General features: G+C 41.5%; 1 protein-coding gene across 1 annotated transcript in view; it reads left to right on the top strand.

Annotated features, from left to right (window-relative positions):
• Nucleotides 1-18,657, top strand: part of CFAP74 (cilia and flagella associated protein 74) — a 116,366-nt gene that overhangs the window by 24,633 nt on the left and 73,076 nt on the right. Inside the window, exons 12-18 of the mRNA XM_018553093.1 lie at nt 2,671-2,841; nt 6,223-6,393; nt 7,216-7,334; nt 10,796-10,862; nt 12,261-12,350; nt 15,549-15,722; nt 17,771-17,951. Of these exons, the coding sequence (XP_018408595.1) occupies nt 2,671-2,841; nt 6,223-6,393; nt 7,216-7,334; nt 10,796-10,862; nt 12,261-12,350; nt 15,549-15,722; nt 17,771-17,951 (973 nt within the window). The remainder of the gene's footprint in view (nt 1-2,670; nt 2,842-6,222; nt 6,394-7,215; nt 7,335-10,795; nt 10,863-12,260; nt 12,351-15,548; nt 15,723-17,770; nt 17,952-18,657) is intronic.

The following is an 18,657-nucleotide window of genomic DNA, read 5'->3' as shown; positions in this document are numbered from 1 at the left end:
ACTGAGTTTTATTTTAAAGCTTACTTAATTTTTGACTCTATAAAGGCAGACATGAAATGAGGCTTCATAATATCCACTTAGTGTGCAGTTTAATTATTTTTGAACAGCAGGCCATATAGATGCTAGTTCTGATACAGACTGAATTGAGCACTGCACACATAGACTGAAAACTGCTTCTCATTTTGCATTTCAGCGAGTTTCGGTATAATTTCAGTGTAATCTTGTTATTCCACTCACTTCACTATAGGACAGATAAAGCCATGTGCAGATAAATAATCATTTCAAGCACCGTCTGCAATTAAAGCTGAACTCCAGGCAGACACAAATTGATGAAGCTTTGTATTTATTACCATGTTGTCATTTAAACGTTTTTTTATTAATTACAAGCAGTGTAAGTACCAGCCAGTCAGTGGAGCAGCAGTGCAAGAAGCATGTTGATAGCAGTAGAGAGTAGAGTAAGCTCATTAGTGTTCTGCTACTCTCAAGGTCTATTCACTGGGTAGACATAGTGGTAGAGACCTGTAAATAAATAAAACTGCAGCAGAAAAAGATCCGGCACCCTCCCCTGGCAATCAGGACTGTGCTATGTGGCGGAGCTGTGTAAAATTCAGAATTGGGTGCAAAGAAATACAAATATTTTGGCTGTTAAAGCAGCTCTCAGATATTCATTGCATATCTGTATTCAGCTGTTTGCCTGGATCTCAGCTTGAATCCCTTCATTCACATCTAAGCTACATCGAATATGTGCATTATCAACACGGTTTTGTGCGTTTTTTTTGCAAATTTTTTAAGCATGGAGATAAAGTTGCTCGTTTTTGCGAGCAGATCGTGACACATTGATGTGAATAGACAAATGCACATAAAAATGTGCAAAAACGCTTTTCAGTGTTTCCATTGAAGTCTATGGGGCCAAAAAGCGCAGAATCTGCCAAAAAGAAGCTCATGTGTTTTCTTCTAACAACGGGCGTTTTGCTACAAGTGACAAAATGCTCAGATGTGAACATGGCCATAGAAATCAATGGGGTTTTTGGGGGGTTTTTTTTAGGGGGGTTTTTTGAGCAGAAAAAGCTCTATAAAATGCTTAGTATGAGTGAGGGCTGAAGGAATCCTGTACGGAAAGAAATACATAGGATTTAAGTGATGTCCTCCATCTAATAATGGTAGTTTTCTGGCTGTTATGCCAATTTAATATTTTCAGTAGCTTATTTTCAGTAGCTTCTGAGTCTCTTTAGTGAAGGAAACTCCTGAAATGTATATTCAAAGTACTTTCATGACCAGAGGTCATTGATGCCAAATGCCAAGGCCAGATTTCGCAGTCTTGGTATGCATCAGCCAACTTTAAAATTAGGGATGCACCGATATCGGTATTTCCGTATCGAGTACAAGTAGTCCCATTCAGGAAGCCGGGCAGCGTGTAAAGACTTGCCACCAGGCTTCCCGCTTAGCAGGGAAGCCGTCCCCATGCTTCTCATCACTAGGTGACGAGAAATCATGGAGCCGGCTTTCTGGCCAATCAGGAAGCCAGGCGCTGTGTAATGACGCGGTGCCGGGCTTCCTGATTGACAGGGAAGCCAGCTCCATGCTCCCTCGTCATGAGGTGACGAGGGCGCAGGAAGCCAGCTTCCCGACCAATCAGAAAGCCGGGCGCCACATCATTACACGCTGCCCGGCTTCCTGATTGGCCGGGGAAGCCGGCTCCATACTCTCTCGTCACAAGTGACAAGAGAGCATGGAGCCATCTTCCCGGCCAATCAGGAAGCCGGGCAGCGTGTAATGACGCGTTGCCCGGCTTCCTGATAACGGAAGTATCGTGCTAGCCATCGCTGCATTTGGGCAAGTACGAGTACTTGCCCAAATAGTCGGCATCGGTACCGATATTAGTATCGGTATCGGTGCATCCCTACTTAAAATGAAAGATTAATTTGCATACCAAAATTATGTTTGATATATTTTTTTAAAGGACATATAAGGCTTCTGTTTGGTGCACTGTTTTCATAAAAACTCTGCTCTGTTTTTTAAAGGAGAACTATGAGGTGAGTGATTTACACTCATCCTCATAGTTAGAGCCGACGTGTGACAATGAAACTGTCACATATCGACTCTGTTGATCGGGAAGTGAGAGAATACATACCGTCGCTTGCTCACTTTTCCGATCATATCCCTGTGGTAAACAGTGAATGTCGGTCACCGCTCCCCGCAGATCCAGACAGTATTGTCGGGATCCGTCTGGGCTGCAGCGCTCTCAGTATATAGCAGGCAATGGTCCGCTATATACTGAACTTTGGGTCACGGGAGGAGGTTAGTATATGTCCTCCGGTGACCCTAAAGAGAACTATGGGATAAAAAGGTTACCCCACAGTTCTCTTTTAATTAAAAATAAAAAAAATAAAAATAAACTAACAGGGCTTAGAGCTACAAAGAAAAAGTTCTAAGTAACTGTGATAACATTTTCTTCTGTCATTATTATTGGGATCTTTTTAAGATTGAAAAAGCCCTTTTCCATGTAATTTACCTTTTTTTTCCTATCCAGTCTTCTACTCATCCTGTGCTCTGCCCTTTTTGTATCTCTGTTTTTTTGACTGCTGATGAACACTTTTCACTTGTCTGTTAAACACTTATTTGACTTTAATAGTTGCGAATTGTAACGTTCTGGTTTTCTATTGCCTGCAGCAGACGTGGAGGTCTCCATCTCCTTTGTCATCTGATGAAGAAGAAAACTTCTCAATTCAGGAGTATCCTGGTGTAGCACAGGAGATAGCTCATGTACTAAAAGAGGAAAGTGAGAGTCTTTCTAAGCCAGAGTTCATGGGATTATGGAATCAAGACTACAAGCCCTATAAGGTAATTGTGGGTGATGGTGGTGAGTGAAGGTGCTGGATATGGAACCAGCCTTACATATTAGCATTCTGTGAAGTGAAGCTGTGTTTAGAAATTGCCCTTTTGCCTCTTAAAAGATATAGAGAGAGCAACATAGCAGCTGACTATCCACATGTAAATGATTCTACACAATACCATTGATTGTCTCTAGATTGCTGTCCAACCCACTATTGATTCTGAGAAATGAAACAATATTTTACAAAACAGATTTAAGATGTGTTCAGACGCTACTAACAATATCCACTAATTGGTTGTGCAAACTCAATGATCTCAGTGACAGAACAAACATACAGGGGCAGAAAATTGGTGATGTCTGTACTGTCCCCAACGCCAACAAACAGGAAATTGCACATGAAAGTAAACCTTTCTTCTGGCCTTCTTTGAGTGTAGGACTGTGAAAAATTAGGAAAGTTGCACATTTAAGGTCTTTTTTAGATGTTGTTATCAAAGATTTAACCCCACAGTCACAGTGTGCTTTGAGGAGTTTATTGCCAATAAATCAAATGAGGAGCTAGAAACTGACCAGATCCAAAGAGCCCTGGGCACCAAAACAACTGATAGGCAGTCTAGAGACAAAGTAGTCACAATGACTTACTTTCACATCAAATGACATATATTGTAAGCTACAAGATCTAACTTTAGACTTGTTTTCCAGTCTGATCCCTACCAGATTTTGCATGCTATGTCTCTTTTCACCATTTGAAGGGGCAGAGTTCTCAAATCGCATCAACCACACATGGGAAATCCAGGTTAAGTTGTCCTACAACTACAGTAATCAGTCAGACTTTGCTTCAATATCATAGATCCTCAAAACCACTTTGGAATCCCTATACCTGATAACACCCTGGCCAATAGTCAATTATCTGCTCGAAGCCTGGGCACTTTTTGGGGGAAGATTTCATGATAATGCCTGATCCAATTGTTCTATGCTGTCCACAAGTTGACATCCTCCTGTCAGAAGTGTAGTGAGTGGAAGACAGGTCGGAACCAAACAGACAGTCAGAGCCGAATCAGGAAGCATGAGAATAGTCAGACAGGCCAGGGTCAAAGGGCAGGCAGCAGACAACAGGAAACAGGAACAAGCTGGGTCAATACAGGAGTCAGATGCAGGAACACAGTTACAGGTACAGCTGAAGATCTTCCAGCAACTAGCAGTTGCTGCTCAGTGTTTAAATAGGCTGACTGGCGCCAATAGGTGTAATGGGAGCATGCGTGTGCACACCTGCACGCCGCGCCTGACGTACCACAATGCGTCCATGCACATATGCCTCTAATCGGTTACTATGCGCGTGTCCACGCGCCACAGCGTGTGCAATAACTCAGACCGTTCTCGTGCTATGGGCAGTAGCCCTAGGTTCCTGACAATAGTAGGGAGAAGATCTTTCTAGGAGACGCAGTAATCCAGCCAGCAGGTGATTAAAGCCAAACTAACCCATCACAAAGACGGAAATGTCAATTTAGGTGGAAATGTCCTTTATTTGTATATATTAATCATGTCATAGTAATTACTATCGCTGCGTGTCTGTGTAACACCTGTGAATGGTAATCTTATAGCAATATTTAGTCTGGTTGTTTTGCTGCAGAAGCTTCCTTAGTTGTTTGTGTTCTGCTGTTTACTTCTGAGCTCTGATCAGATCTGACTGGCTAGAGTAGAAAACCCTTGATATCTGTCTATACACTGATTCCCCACACAGAGGTGATTATCCTTTGCCATGTCCTTCTGTCTTCCCTGGGCTCTGTCCTCCCTCCTCCTCTGTTCTGTCCTCAGCCACACATCACATTGTGTTTGTTTGGCTCATGTGATATACATAACTGAACATGACAGGCGTGCTGGTGAATTTGAATTCCCTTCACGTAGGTATTTGCAATTCTATGAGCCTGCGGTATTTAATTAATTTTTTCTTCCTTCGCGTTTATCAGCCCATATTGACTATTTAAATTTGCACGCTGCCCAAATCACTGTCTGGGCTCAGTAGGTTTATTGAAATGTTAGTGCTATTATGTTCCATCTTCGGCATGGGAATACCTTAGAAATTGGTAAGGTTCCTACAAATGCGTTGCTTCTGTTTGTGTCCGGACATTTATACTTGGAGCTGCTTGCACACATCGGTTTCCATGTAGCATTTTTGTTATTAAAATAAAATAGAGATGATGCATTTTGTTTGGAAAGTCTTCTCCAATAATAATAGAGACAATAAGGCTTTTTTGTACATAGCCTGCATATTATATCAACAGGGTTGTTTTTTTAAAGGGATTTCTGCTTCTAAGAGACGGACTGCCTCAACATAAATGCAACTCCCACATTAGCTTTCCCCCTACATCATATTGCAGAACTACTACACCATTTCTTGCCTGAAAGTGCTATGAGAAGCTGGACAGGCCATCAACGATTGCACGTGATAGCCAATCCCGGGCAGGCTACCTGTTGTCTCCAGATCCAGCTAATCACAAAGTTTCCTGGTTAGTTGATGTATGATATACCTTGATACACCTTAGTAACTGTGCTGGGGGTGTCACTTTGTAGGTAGCCAATAAACCATACTGTAAGGCCATAACCAGGAGCTCGCGCGCTACTGCGCATGCACGGGTCCCAGTCTTCCGGGTTGCCGGAATGTGGCGCACAGGAAGTGACACAGTGGCACACAGGAAGTGACTCACTGCCCTCTAATAGATGTTCCTATTTAAACCAGCTGACCCAACGGGTCAGTGCTGAACGGTCATTCAGCTCGTGCTTGTGTTCCTGCTGATCTGTTGCCTGTTACCTCGACCCAGATTGCTGCTGACTTCAACTGATTGCTGCCTGCCCCTGACCTCTGTTTGTTATCTGGAATCTGCCTCTGCCTGCTCCTTCTGTACCGTGTGCTGACCGTCTGGCTTGATCTCTGGCTTGTTTGACCTCGCTCCAGTTACTGCTGCAAACCTCGCTGACATCACAGCTGTGCACCAGCCCTGCTCATCCTTCCAGGGATCCAGTTGCCAGACTTCTAGCAGGCACTGTGTCTGAACACTTTGGCACCCATGCTTCTCAGTCTACTCGCTCCCTGTTTCCACATCCAGGGGTGTGAGACCAGAGCAGCAAGGGAGGCCTCCTCAGCTAATCGGTCCTCCACCAGGTACGTGATACATACAACAAAACTATGAACTGTTCACATGGCCTGAATCCATTGATGCCTGATAGGTGGGCTGTTTCCTGGCTTTTTATCTTGTAGCAAGGTCCTTAGAAACCAGTCTAATGACCCATAAAACTGCAAACAGGCAAAGCCACCCAACACTATATAAAAAAAACATACCCTGTTACTTTCTGCATTCGTCTTTCTGCTTATTATTCTTTCTTTTTATCTATAGGTGCCAAAAGAAGAAGAAACTAAGCCTATAGGTGGCAGTAAAATGGAAAAGGACATTATGGCAGAGTCTTTGAGGAAGCTTCGGAGTGGAATAGTTCAAAAGCAAGTGGTTTCAGGCCATGAATTTAAGGGCTGCCCATTTTATAGTAAACCAAAGGTTATTCATTTTAAGGTGAGTGCTGTAACATGGGAAGCATAGTCTGAAAGTCAGCTTGTAGTGCTTGGTAAAGCTACTTGGGAAGAAGTAATTTGCGCTGTTTTGTTGAAGGCAGCCATTCTGAGCATAACATCACCTTGTATAAGAATGTGGCCGTGGTTGCTTTTTTTACAAATTTTATTTCCTGTATTTATATTGGTGACATGTTACACAGCGCTCCATAGAGAACATATAAGGAGTCAAATGGATATTTACCACTGCAGGCACGACACTCCAAAACACTGTTATCATATTAGGACACAGACTTCATTGCCAACAACCAACGGATGTAACGCTACCAAAGCCCTAACAAAATGTGTTGGCTATGTTTTCTTTCATACACTAATAAAATGGTATTTGTTCTTCAACTGGCTATGGAGTTTCCAAGACTTTCTATTCATGCACGCCACTCCTCACCCACCTTTACAATCTCCACATGCTGGAAGGGACCCACTCCTTGAAGCCTTCATGAGTCGAGCCACCACAGACCTACCCTCCACCCACACCACACACATAGCATACACTTTGCACACAGCACTAAAGATGTAGGCAGAGGACGTTCTTAGGAGATGACTGAGTAGCATCAAGTGTGCTAGGCAGATAAGTCCCAAAATAAACAAATGAAAGCAGTAAGCTGAACAAATAGCGATACTCCCAAAACGTTAAAATATTGTCTTCATGTACCCCTCTGTATCCATTGCCATTAACATGGGAAACCCCTTTAAGATTATTATTCATGAGGGGACTTGAGTTTTATTCTTAGCAATAAATTATTCCATTTTCAAATTGAAATTTTAGGACCTTGATGTGGGTAAGACGTATAAGAAAAAAGTCACTTTGACAAACACATCAAATACAATAAATTTCTGCAAACTGGTGGAAGTGAGTGATAACCTGAAGGACTTCATCACTATTCAGTAAGTAATTAATTGATAAGATTTATTAAAAATTTGAAATGGATGCAACAATATCATCTGCTATCAAACGTTTCTACCTGTTTGCCAACTTTATTTGTGTATTGGTAAAATGTGTCCATTAGTATTTTTATATTTTTTAGAAATTTTTAAAAAGGTGAGGTTTTAGATAGCAGGAAGTGGAACATCTATAATGTTTTTATTCCTATCCCTGTCTGTGCTCTGAAGATTCACCCCTAATTGTCCTGGTGACCATTGGCTCCAGTACATAGTGATGGGAATTTCAAAATCCCATCAACAGTAGTTGAGGGGAAGTATTTCAAAGAAGACACCTGACACAGTGTCAGCCGTCTAAGAGGGCATCTCCTCTTACTTCTGTGTCTCTGGTACCGGAAGTAAAGATAAATTGCCCCAAAGGGACACAGTCAACAACAACAACGAAATCCCTACGTGATCCAAAACTAAAAAAAATGTTTTGGCTTTACCAACACTTTTTTAGTTTATCTTTGTCTATCACCGTAAAACATAAGCTGCTTCAGAGCCTGACAGAAGACATGGAACTGTCTGTGACAGTGAAGGGTGAGTGATGGGTAAAGAATGCTACATTTCATGAGCTAGTGGAACCAACATGTCACATTACAGGATTAGATTACCAGATAATGTTTCTCTAGCTTGCAGGTGGCTTGGCATGAATGTAAAGATGTGACATGAAAAGCAATGAGGCTCCAGTGAATCTTGTTCTGAGATTTAACATGTTATATATTTAGAATGTTTATGTTGTATTTACTAGCATGCATAGATAAATGTTTACTTATAAAGCCATTACGTTTTGTATAAAAGGAACCCTTTAGGATCATTTTATGGAAGCTACCGTTGCTGACTTGTTTTTAAAAGGGCAGATTCCCAAGCTGTCATCCTGTTCTTGCTTCACCACCTAGGGAGTCACTGACTTGGAAAAAAATATGTTCTGACACTCCATCGGCTACATTCTTGTTTTGGGTGAGAGCAGAGAAGCCATGTTCACTATGACAGCTGCAGAGTTTGAATTCTTAAAAACAAGAAGCTATCATATTTGCATCCTAATGAGTTTGCTTTAAATGAAGCCTGCCTTGAGAGAAGTACAGGAGCTGGCAATGCTGACCCCCTTCTAAAGGTGGGCTCTGATCCCCCTCTAAAGGTGGGTCGCTGACCCCCTTCTAAAGATAGGCTCTGACCCCCCTCTAAAGGTTGGTCACTGACCCCCTTCTAAAGGTGGGTCACTGACCCAGGGCAAATTAAGTCAGGTCTCCTGATCTAAATGCCTATGTGTTGGTCCCGACCTAAATGAAAACAGATTCTCTATAAGGCTGGTCATAAACGTAACAGGGTATTTAGACATGCAGACAATAATCTACTGCTCTCATGAAGATAGAACTACAGAGCAGGGCACAGTGAATAGGGGAGTGTGAGCTAGCTCTGACGTAACAGTGTTAGGAGCTAATCTGAGCAGTTTTTCGAGCCTGTTCAATCAATTGTTCCTTCTGCTTATCATAAGGAGTCCTATTGTGTACTTGCATAAAACAAACTATAGTATCCCTTAAAAAAGACATTGACACTTTGGCCATTCAAGGCAGAGTAACAGAGACCCACTTACACTTACTTCTCTGTGTTCTCCCGCTCCATGACAGATGGTGCTGGAGCTTACACAGGGTTGATGATGTCAGCCTGTCCTGTATGTGACAGTATTTGGGCCTGGCAATTGTCCGCTTAAGCCAGAGCACTTCATTCTCAGAGGAGGTCACATGCTCCCCTATGGCTGGAAGTGACTTGTATAAAGCAACAGCACTTCCAGCCATAGTGAACCTGACAACCGTGCAGTGAAAAGGGAAATTAAATTAGGTGGGTTGGGGGGTGGGCTATTACCAGACTTAGTGCAAAGTGATGAAGTGGTTTCTACCTAAAATTGTCCCAAGAGTTCATGTGTGATTGTATGCATATTTGGTACATAAAAGCTCTTTTATAAGCACAAACTAAAGTGAATGGTCCATATTTTCTGTAGGTCTTGCAGAATGTGTTCATGCGTTGTAGGTGACTAACTTAAACACAAATCACTCTTATAGGATATTTGCCACAACACAAAATTAATCACATTTGGGGGGTTTTAGTAAGAATCCACTTCCTTTTTGATTCTCAGCTGAAGTTGATTATTTGAGCACAATGTAGACAGATGGTTGAGGATTGTAGCATGTCCTTAAAAAACACTCACAGCTCAGTGCTCTATGCACAGTGTGCCAAAAACTCATCCCTGTAGTTGAAACTCTCATTTGCTCCATATAAAGTGTCCTAATTACTCGAGTCTGGATTTACGATCCTACTGCAAATCACAGATTAGATATTCAACAGCCAGCAAATTAAAGAACACGTCTGTATTTCATCATAAGATTGTCAAATCAGTAAAGTATTACGTGACTATAGCCAGGCTCATAGTAAAGTTCAATAAAAGCATTCCGTTTAGAAAATGTTCCTATAGAAAATAGCTCCAGGTAGGTCTCACGGGGTATTAATTAACTGTTTCAACAACAACTCTGGATTAAAATAGAATTCAAAATATCTGAACCGTCAAAGTTGACAAAATGACCCTTCTTTATTTATTTATTTATTTTCTCTATCATCCATTGAGGGAAGTAGCTTCAGATCAGGATACCATAGGTTTATACTGCAGCCTACTGTAGAAATGAACACTGGGCACATATAAAAAAAAGCACAGCCCGTAGAGGCTATAATCCCTTCCATATACTTCCTGCCCATTTTCACTTGGTGTTCTCAAGAAGAGTAGATATATTTATCTAGTCAGCTTTGCTGTCTTTATCCTTTAGAAGATGTTCTACTATCACGTGGTGCTGGTAGAGTCAAGCTGGATATTGGAAATCCTGGAGTCTCTCCACCCAGCCAACGAGTTCAGGTTTTCCCAATTCCTTAAGTATAGTGGTGTTCTCTCTGTGACAGCCCTGCAGTGGCATTCCTGTCAGTGCAGATCACAAGACCCTGCTCTGAGGTCAGGCCAGTATACCTGGGGATTCTCTGCAGAGGTCAGTCTGACAGAACTAGGTCCATGGCAGTGCTTTAGCTTGACCCAAGCTTTGAAGACTCACTTGCTTAGTGAGTGTTGTGGCACTGGATAACCTGTTGTGTAGTGGAATCCCTACTCCTTGTTTGTGCATGATCTGCTTTGTAGCACCTGGGAGCAGAATGCATGCTTTTTTAATTTATGTTATTCATCTATATATGGAGTACCCTTAGGAGCCATTGGATTGCTGTCACCAGATTGAACAGGGGACTGGCAGACCACTTGTAAAAAATAGAAAAAGAAAAGGGAAGCTAAATAGAAAGTGCCACTGTAGTGGCATTTCTGGTTTTGTGATGGCAAACACATTCTGGTAACTTCAAGGTGTAAAAGTACTTAAACTTAATTTTGTCTTTTTCAGATTTGACCCACCTGGACAAATGTCTGCTGGAATGTCATGTGACATGGTGGTTACATTTAAACCAATGGTAAGATAACCAGATGATAGATGATTGTATAGACCAGGGGTGTCAAACCCAACCTTACGAAAGCCATGACAAGGGTTGTGAATAAGATCAGGGACCGGAAATAAAGAAGAAAAAAAACCCAACACTGCTGCTTGCCGATCAGACACCTTGCACTCAGCAACTTTAAAGGGGGGTCCTGGTCTACCTGTGGATGTATTGTATCAAACCTCTTAATAATGTTTCCAAATTCTGGAAACAAGCAGTTTTTAAAGGGAATCTGCCATTGCTGACATCTTTTTTAAAAAGTTAGCTACTTTGCTCTGTCTGGCTGCAGTAGTTTCTGAGCCAATGGAACAAGCATGCAGGCCAGAAAAGTCATAATGAAGTCAGAAAGCCTAATTTGCATATTAGCTTCAGTCCAGCAACTCTTAAAATACTGCAAATACTGATTTAGCGTGACAGACAGGCAACTAACATTTTCAGGAGGAGAGTTACTTCCTCAGTAAAGTATACAGATTGAGACCCCTGGGCTAAATCAAGCAAGCGGGACTGAGAGCAGAGGTCTCCAGAAATACAATCAAAATCACCTTTTGCCAATGGCTTAAAGGAGATTGTCCCTGGTAGCTTAATATTGGCCTTATTTTAGATTCAGTGTGTGTTTTTGAGACCTAGATTTTGCAGTAAGGAACCAGAAATCCAGATGTTGGTGAGGGCAAATCCAGATAGTAAATGAGTTTAAGAAATGTGGTCCATCTCCTGCAAGCAAAAGCAGCCATTCATTAGTGAATTATAAATTCTATTTTTTTAATCTGATACCCTAGTAATGCTAAACTCAAGCCAAAACGTTATTTAGTTTTGGCAAGGGTTAGAACTTTAGTCAGGTTTCAACTGCTGTGTCTCCATTGTGGAGATTTACAATCACTTCCTGTCACTGTGACACCTGGACACAAAATGAGGGGAATGGCTATTACCAACACAGGAAGACACAAAAAGCATTAAATATTGACAGATATTCTTCCTCTGCCTTTTTGTTCCTCGCTCACACAAGTCGGACACCTCAGTCCGTACCAACTAGAAGCTGCACACCAGACAAACACTACCCAAACCCTTTTTCCCATTACACCTGCCCCTTCCCCCACCCCCGGAGAGCGCTGTACCAGTGGACTTCATCTTCTAAACTTTCCAATAGATTGGACAGAGACAGTTGATCTCTGATTGGTTGTGGTTGCTTTAAACCATTATGTTTTGCACTTTATATTTTAGAAATATCTAAACATTTTCAGTCAGTGCTTTGCTAGGTTATTATGATTATAATTGGGGTATCTAGTAATTCTAATATCTGTGGTTGAACTCTTTGTTTTGTTTTGTTTTGTTAGTGCTGCTGTGTGCTGTAATGAGTCTCATTAATTTATTCTGCAGATTGATGAAGATCTCGACGGCGAAGTGAAGTTCCTGGCGCAGACAGGTCCTTTCGCAGTTCCTGTAAAGTGTACCACTAAGAAGTGTGAGGTAATGCACAGAAGACCTCCTCTACTGTACTGGGATTAATATGTATTGAGAAGGTGTGGAATGTTTGGCTGGCATTATTGATTGCAAAGAAGAGTTTTGCAAACTGTAAGCCAACTTTCCTGTCAGTACGCTGTTTTTTGGGGTTCCCCCCCCAACTACAAATTAGGTAGAAGAACATGCTTTTAGCCCTAACCTCAACCTAGCCCTTCTTCTGACCTTAATGCTTAGTCCTTCCTACATCAAGCTATAGTTGCCACCATTTGGTCCATAGAGTATAGCTCTATGATTGTTCCAAGCATGTTTGAATCCACTTACTGTTAACTGAGTTACTACATCTACCGGAAGCCTGTTCCAAGCATCAACTACTCTTTCTGTAAAATAATACTTACAAAGGTTAGTTTTAAGATTAGTCCTCCAGTCTCTCCTGGTGTGTTTGATCTCTCAGACCTTTCACTATATTTGTTGCCCGTCTTGAGGGTCTTTCTGTCTTACCAATATATTTTTGTAAGTGAGTTTCCCACAATGGGACACCATAGTCTAAATGAGGTCTAACTTAAGATCTATATAAGGGAATCAGGACCTCCTTCCTCCTGCTGGTGATCCCTCTAGAGATGCAGCCCAGAATTCTATTTGGTTTCCCCACTGTCAGGCTGCAGTCTTTGGTCATTTAAAAAATTATCTGAAATAAGCACCACCGAATCTTTTTACTCTGTAAATCTGTACCCCCAATATTGTACCCTGTCAGACATTACATTTCCCCAAATGCCTAATTTTGCATTTAGAAATGTTGAACCTCCGTTTCCACTGCTTTGACCAATCTTCTAGCAAGGCCAATTCGTGTTCCATGTTAAAAACACCTCCAGGAATATCAGCCATGTTGCACACCTGTGTAACACCATTCATCTTCTAATAGTAGCTGTGCACAGAGGCTTTTATATCCTTTTTGTAGCTCCTTATCTGCTCTCTCTAGCATTCCCCAGATAGCAGCTGTGAAGTTTCTTGGGAGAATGTATCAAAACTGGAGCAGACAGAATCTGGTGCAGTTGCCCATGGCAATCAGTTTGCTCCGGTAAGATTTGAAAATGAGACAGAGAAGAAGATTGGTTGCTGTGGAAATCTGCTCCAAAATTTGTCTGCTCCAGTTTTGATAAATTCCCCTCTCTGTGTAAAAACTGCTTTACTTTACTGACTTTAATTTTATTTTCCTTCATCCCTTCTTTTTCTATTATTATTTTTCTCTTTAGGCTGACCTAATAGATCCAACTAATTAAGATAGGGGCTATGATGATGTTGTATTGAGAAAGACTGTGTAAAAATTAACTTTAAAATGAAATCTGATTTTCAGAGTGAGTTTTTACAATCTGGTACAGATGCTTCATAGCTGTGGCATAAGAAATGGAACAACATCTATGCATAGACTCCCCGTGTTTAGCTTTTTTTTTTTTTAGAGGAGGAGACTTGCCACAGGACAAAAAAATAATAATTATTACATTTCTAACCCTTTTTTTTTATGTTTTTGTTTTAACATTTTTCTCGCCGTTTAGTGAACAATCGATGGTTCCAAGGGCCCTCATTCTAAGTTCAGTGGGACAGAGGGTAGGTAGTATGCTCCTCCAACATTCATGCAGCTTGTTCTGAGGCAAGCATTTTATGAATATCTCCCAACCATTGAGATTCCATACTTCTGGAATACCAACCCAATGTTGAGGAACATGTGTGTTGGAATGAGTATAGTAGAGCGCTGCGCCCTTGCCAGGCCTTTGACTTATTAGTGTGAACAGTGTTCTTAGCTAGTATTTCGGAAGAGGAAGGCCGTGATTAATTTTTTTGTTTCACAATAGAATAACCACAACACAGGATCAGCACTGGAGAGCTCCTAACATGCCAGATTTAACTGATTTGAACAGTCTTCTCTTGGAATGAACAGCTAACTCAGATTTGCCATTAGGACTGCTTAAAAGTATTGCTGACCATGTAATTTTTCTTTAGCTATTATTAGGGATGCACTGATACCGATACTAGTATCAGTGCCGATGCAGAGTATATGGGCGAGTACTCGTACTCGCCCAAATGCTCCGATGCCTAGCCCGATACTTCCGGTATCAGGAAGCCGGGCAGTGCGTCATTACACGCTGCCCGGCTTCCTGATTGTGATGACAGAGCATGGAGCCGGCTTCCCGGCCAATCAGGAAGCGGGGCAGCGTGTACTGACGTGCTGCCCGGCTTCCTGATTGGCCGGAAGCTGGCCAATCAGGAAGCCATGCGCTGTGTAATGACACAGCGCCCGGCTTTCTGATTGGCCAGGAAGCCGGCTTCATGCTCCCTCGGCACCTTACAAGGGAGCATGGAGCTGGCTTCCCGGCCAATCAGGAAGCCGGGCGCGCGTCATTACACGGCGCCCGGCTTCCTGATTGACCAGAAAGCCGGCTCCATAATTTCTCGTCACCTAGTGATGAGAAGCATGGGGACGGCTTCCCTGCTACTCGGGAAGCCCGGTGGCAAGTCTTTACATGCTGCCCAGCTTCCCGGGTAATCAGGAAGCCAGGTGGCAAGTCATTACACGCCGCCTGGCTTCCTAAATGGGACTTTCGGCATTCGGTGCATATCTAGTTATTATATTTAAGAATGAAATGTGTAATGCTGAGCACTTTTTACAAGCAGGAATATTAAATTGCAAATGTACCGAGGAACTTACAATTCTCAGAATAGTAGGAATCAAGTGTATTATTTATCTGACTGGTAGCTAGCTGTACGTTACAGAACTTTCAGCTGTGTTTACTGTGTTGTTAAGTAAGACTTTAAATAGGACATTAGGGGATTTAAAATTACATATCCACCCTGCCTTAAATCCTTGAGACTCATCTCATGTTGATCTCTTAGAAATACATACAGAAAAGGCTTTTTTTCTACATTATAGAGGAATGCCTGTCTGGGGTGAGACTGTTCATATGCTTGCTATTATTCAGGATATCTGTGTACATTCTTGTTTTAAATCAGGTTTATTGGTGTGGTGAGCCACTAATAAACAAAGTCATTTGGTATTAGACCTGTGAAATAAAATGAACGGTTAAAAGGGGAATAACATTGTCATATTTTATGTTCTCCATAAAGATAATTAGTCTGCCGGTTTTATCCAGCATCAGTGTCTGAATATTAATGATAACCTTAATCAGTGCTGACCAAAACCATTTCTTACAGCTGGCCCTGGATAAGGAATACATTGACTTCGGCACGTATGTCATTGGAGAAATGGTGACACTGATGGTGACATTAACAAACCGAGGAGCTCTCGGGACAAATTTCCGTGTTAGGCCATTGACTCAGGCTAACAACATAAGGAAGACACCTGTAGAGGTCCTCTCTAAGCAAATGGTAAGTAATTAATAAAGTATTAGAGCAGCTGCGAGCAAGAAGTAAAATCATTCACCGAACTGCTTATGCAATCCGCTCACTTTACTGCAGTTTGTGTTTTGTATATATGTAATCTCTTATTAATCTCTAATGCATCCAAATTAAGCAGGGCTTTCCGACGGCATCAGCACCACACAGTGGTCTCTTGCTAGTTATTCTCTGCTATGTAACCTCTCTGGTTCCAGCCATATAAACTTGCAGTAATTTGACTTGCAGTAATGTGTGGTAAAACATACATTTTACCAGAAAGTAGAGTAACACACATTGCAGTGCCATTCGTTGAATTGCATGGCACCCCAACCCTCATCCCCAAGGCACCACAAACGACCTACATTCTAGTGCACTCTAATGCACACAGGTAGACTGTGTGCATTTGTAGAAAGTAATTTGTTGTGCGTTTAGCATGAGACTCGTTAATGAATCGATGTACCCAAGAAGAGGGATATGACTTAAAGATCCAAATTTTAGAGACAGCTGTTAGCGGGGGTATCTTTGGGGGCCCCCAGAGTAGTCTAAACAATGTAAGAAGGATGACAGGGTCAAAGATATATTGTGGTCCAGTAAATCTTTAATGCAGACATTAGAGTCGCAAGAAAAATAAAAAGCCAAAGGAAGTCACTTCCTGTTATGTGCAATAGAAATTTACTAGACTCACATTATATCTTTGGTGCTCTTGTCCTTCCGACATTCTTTTTTTGTGCTTCAGAAGCCCTTATTAAATAATAGGTTGCTTTATCACAACTAAAGTTAATATGTATGTGGTAATACTGCAGATGTCTAAATCTGGTCTCCAAAAGACTGCCATCATGAAGAAATTAGGGTGTGGTGTGATGTTGGGGAGCTCACACTCGCAGCACTCACACAGGGGGTTTTGCATAAAACAAAAGCTTTTACTTTGCTCTTGCAGAGCAGCCAAAAAATGGTAAACACAAATACATGCTTATCTTCAGTAAACTCAAAGCAAAAGTCCAAATCTTCGGCACAGATAACAAAACATAAATGTGTCTCACCATTATCTTTGGGGGCCCCCAGAGTAGTCTAAACAATGTAAGAAGGATGACAGGGTCAAAGATATATTGTGGTCCAGTAAATCTTTAATGCAGACATTAGAGTCGCAAGAAAAATAAAAAGCCAAAGGAAGTCACTTCCTGTTATGTGCAATAGAAATTTACTAGACTCACATTATATCTTTGGTGCTCTTGTCCTTCCGACATTCTTTTTTTGTGCTTCAGAAGCCCTTATTAAATAATAGGTTGCTTTATCACAACTAAAGTTAATATGTATGTGGTAATACTGCAGATGTCTAAATCTGGTCTCCAAAAGACTGCCATCATGAAGAAATTAGGGTGTGGTGTGATGTTGGGGAGCTCACACTCGCAGCACTCACACAGGGGGTTTTGCATAAAACAAAAGCTTTTACTTTGCTCTTGCAGAGCAGCCAAAAAATGGTAAACACAAATACATGCTTATCTTCAGCAAACTCAAAGCAAAAGTCCAAATCTTCGGCACAGATAACAAAACATAAATGTGTCTCACCAACTTGTTGTAGAAACATCCCAAACCTGGGGAAATCCCTTCCCACGAATATAAGTACTGCAGCACAGCAATACAGCAACACAGCAATACAGCAGGTCTCTCTCACTAGCCACAGCTGATTACTTTCTCCTCAACTCCCAAACTCCTCTCTGGGAGTTGCAGACCTTTAAACCCCTTCCTGTGGCATGACGGTTAACCCTCTGGTGGCCCTTAAAGGGACCACAACTCAAACAGTGGTGATGTATACCTGCCTTCCAGGACCCAGCCTTGCCGTCCTCTACAGCGGATACTTTCTGGATGATTGATGCATATCTAAGTTGGGGCTTTCTTTAAGTGCACATCTTATGGCGTTCACATGAAGGGCCTATTCCATACAAAACACATGCATGAGATTTCACTTCCAAGTTATGAGTAAATTTGGTATTTAAAATTTTAATGTAAGCAGCAATAAAGTTTATTTTTGGAATTTACAGATAACTCCAGTTTCCCCTGAACACATCTCTAGAGACACAAATACTTCTGTTTCCATGGATTCCACAAAGCAGGAACATTTAGAAGCTTTAGAGTGTAACCAAACAGAGCCAGCAATAGAAGAAACAACCCCTCCAGATGAGGAAACTGAAAGTTCCAAGCTACAAACAGAAGCAAGCATAGGTATGATAAATTCCAATTGGCAGCTGCTTTCCAGATAAGCAATATAGGTATGCAGGAGGGGACCTAATAGTGTAGAACGTTGTAGGATTTAAATAAATATACATACAACATTTGTAAACTGATATGATTAATGCCCAACTCCAGGCAAAAAATTTATTTTAGTTTTGGACAGAGTGAGGAAGGGATAGAATCTCTCATGTTTTATTGCTGCCTGTGCTTCCACTTGAGAAGATTTCTATTTAATTCCCGTGCCAGTGACACCTCTAACTGGACAAGAAGCAAAGGGGCATCTCCTCAATAATGATACAGACAGGCTCTAACCCTTTCACACTCCATCCAAAACTAAAAAGATATGCTTTGTCTGGAGCGAGGTTTTAAGTTCTGGAATCAAGAATCTTCATTGTAAAATGATAGCAGCCTATGCATTTCTCTGATGAGAGGCTTACCATAAGCTTTCAATGCAACAAGTGTCAGTATGTAACTACTGCAGAAATACAGTAGTATGTTATAAAATGTAAACTCCAGACAGCAAGGGAAAAGAATCACTAACGCTACCCAGTGAACAGCTGTGCTCAAGTCCGAATTTTGCTTACAGTAACTTATCTTGTGTTCTTTGTAATTTCTTGCATCAAGATTTTCACCGAGTACCTAACAGGGTGGGAGCATTGTTAAATCAGTGGTAGAATCCCCAAATGACATGAAACCA

The sequence above is a fragment of the Nanorana parkeri genome, unplaced genomic scaffold (genome assembly GCF_000935625.1).
Source record: "Nanorana parkeri isolate BGI_ZX_2015 unplaced genomic scaffold, ASM93562v1 scaffold109, whole genome shotgun sequence".
Classification (NCBI taxonomy): Eukaryota; Metazoa; Chordata; class Amphibia; order Anura; family Dicroglossidae; genus Nanorana; species Nanorana parkeri.
This window is presented reverse-complemented; position numbering and strand designations above follow the sequence as displayed.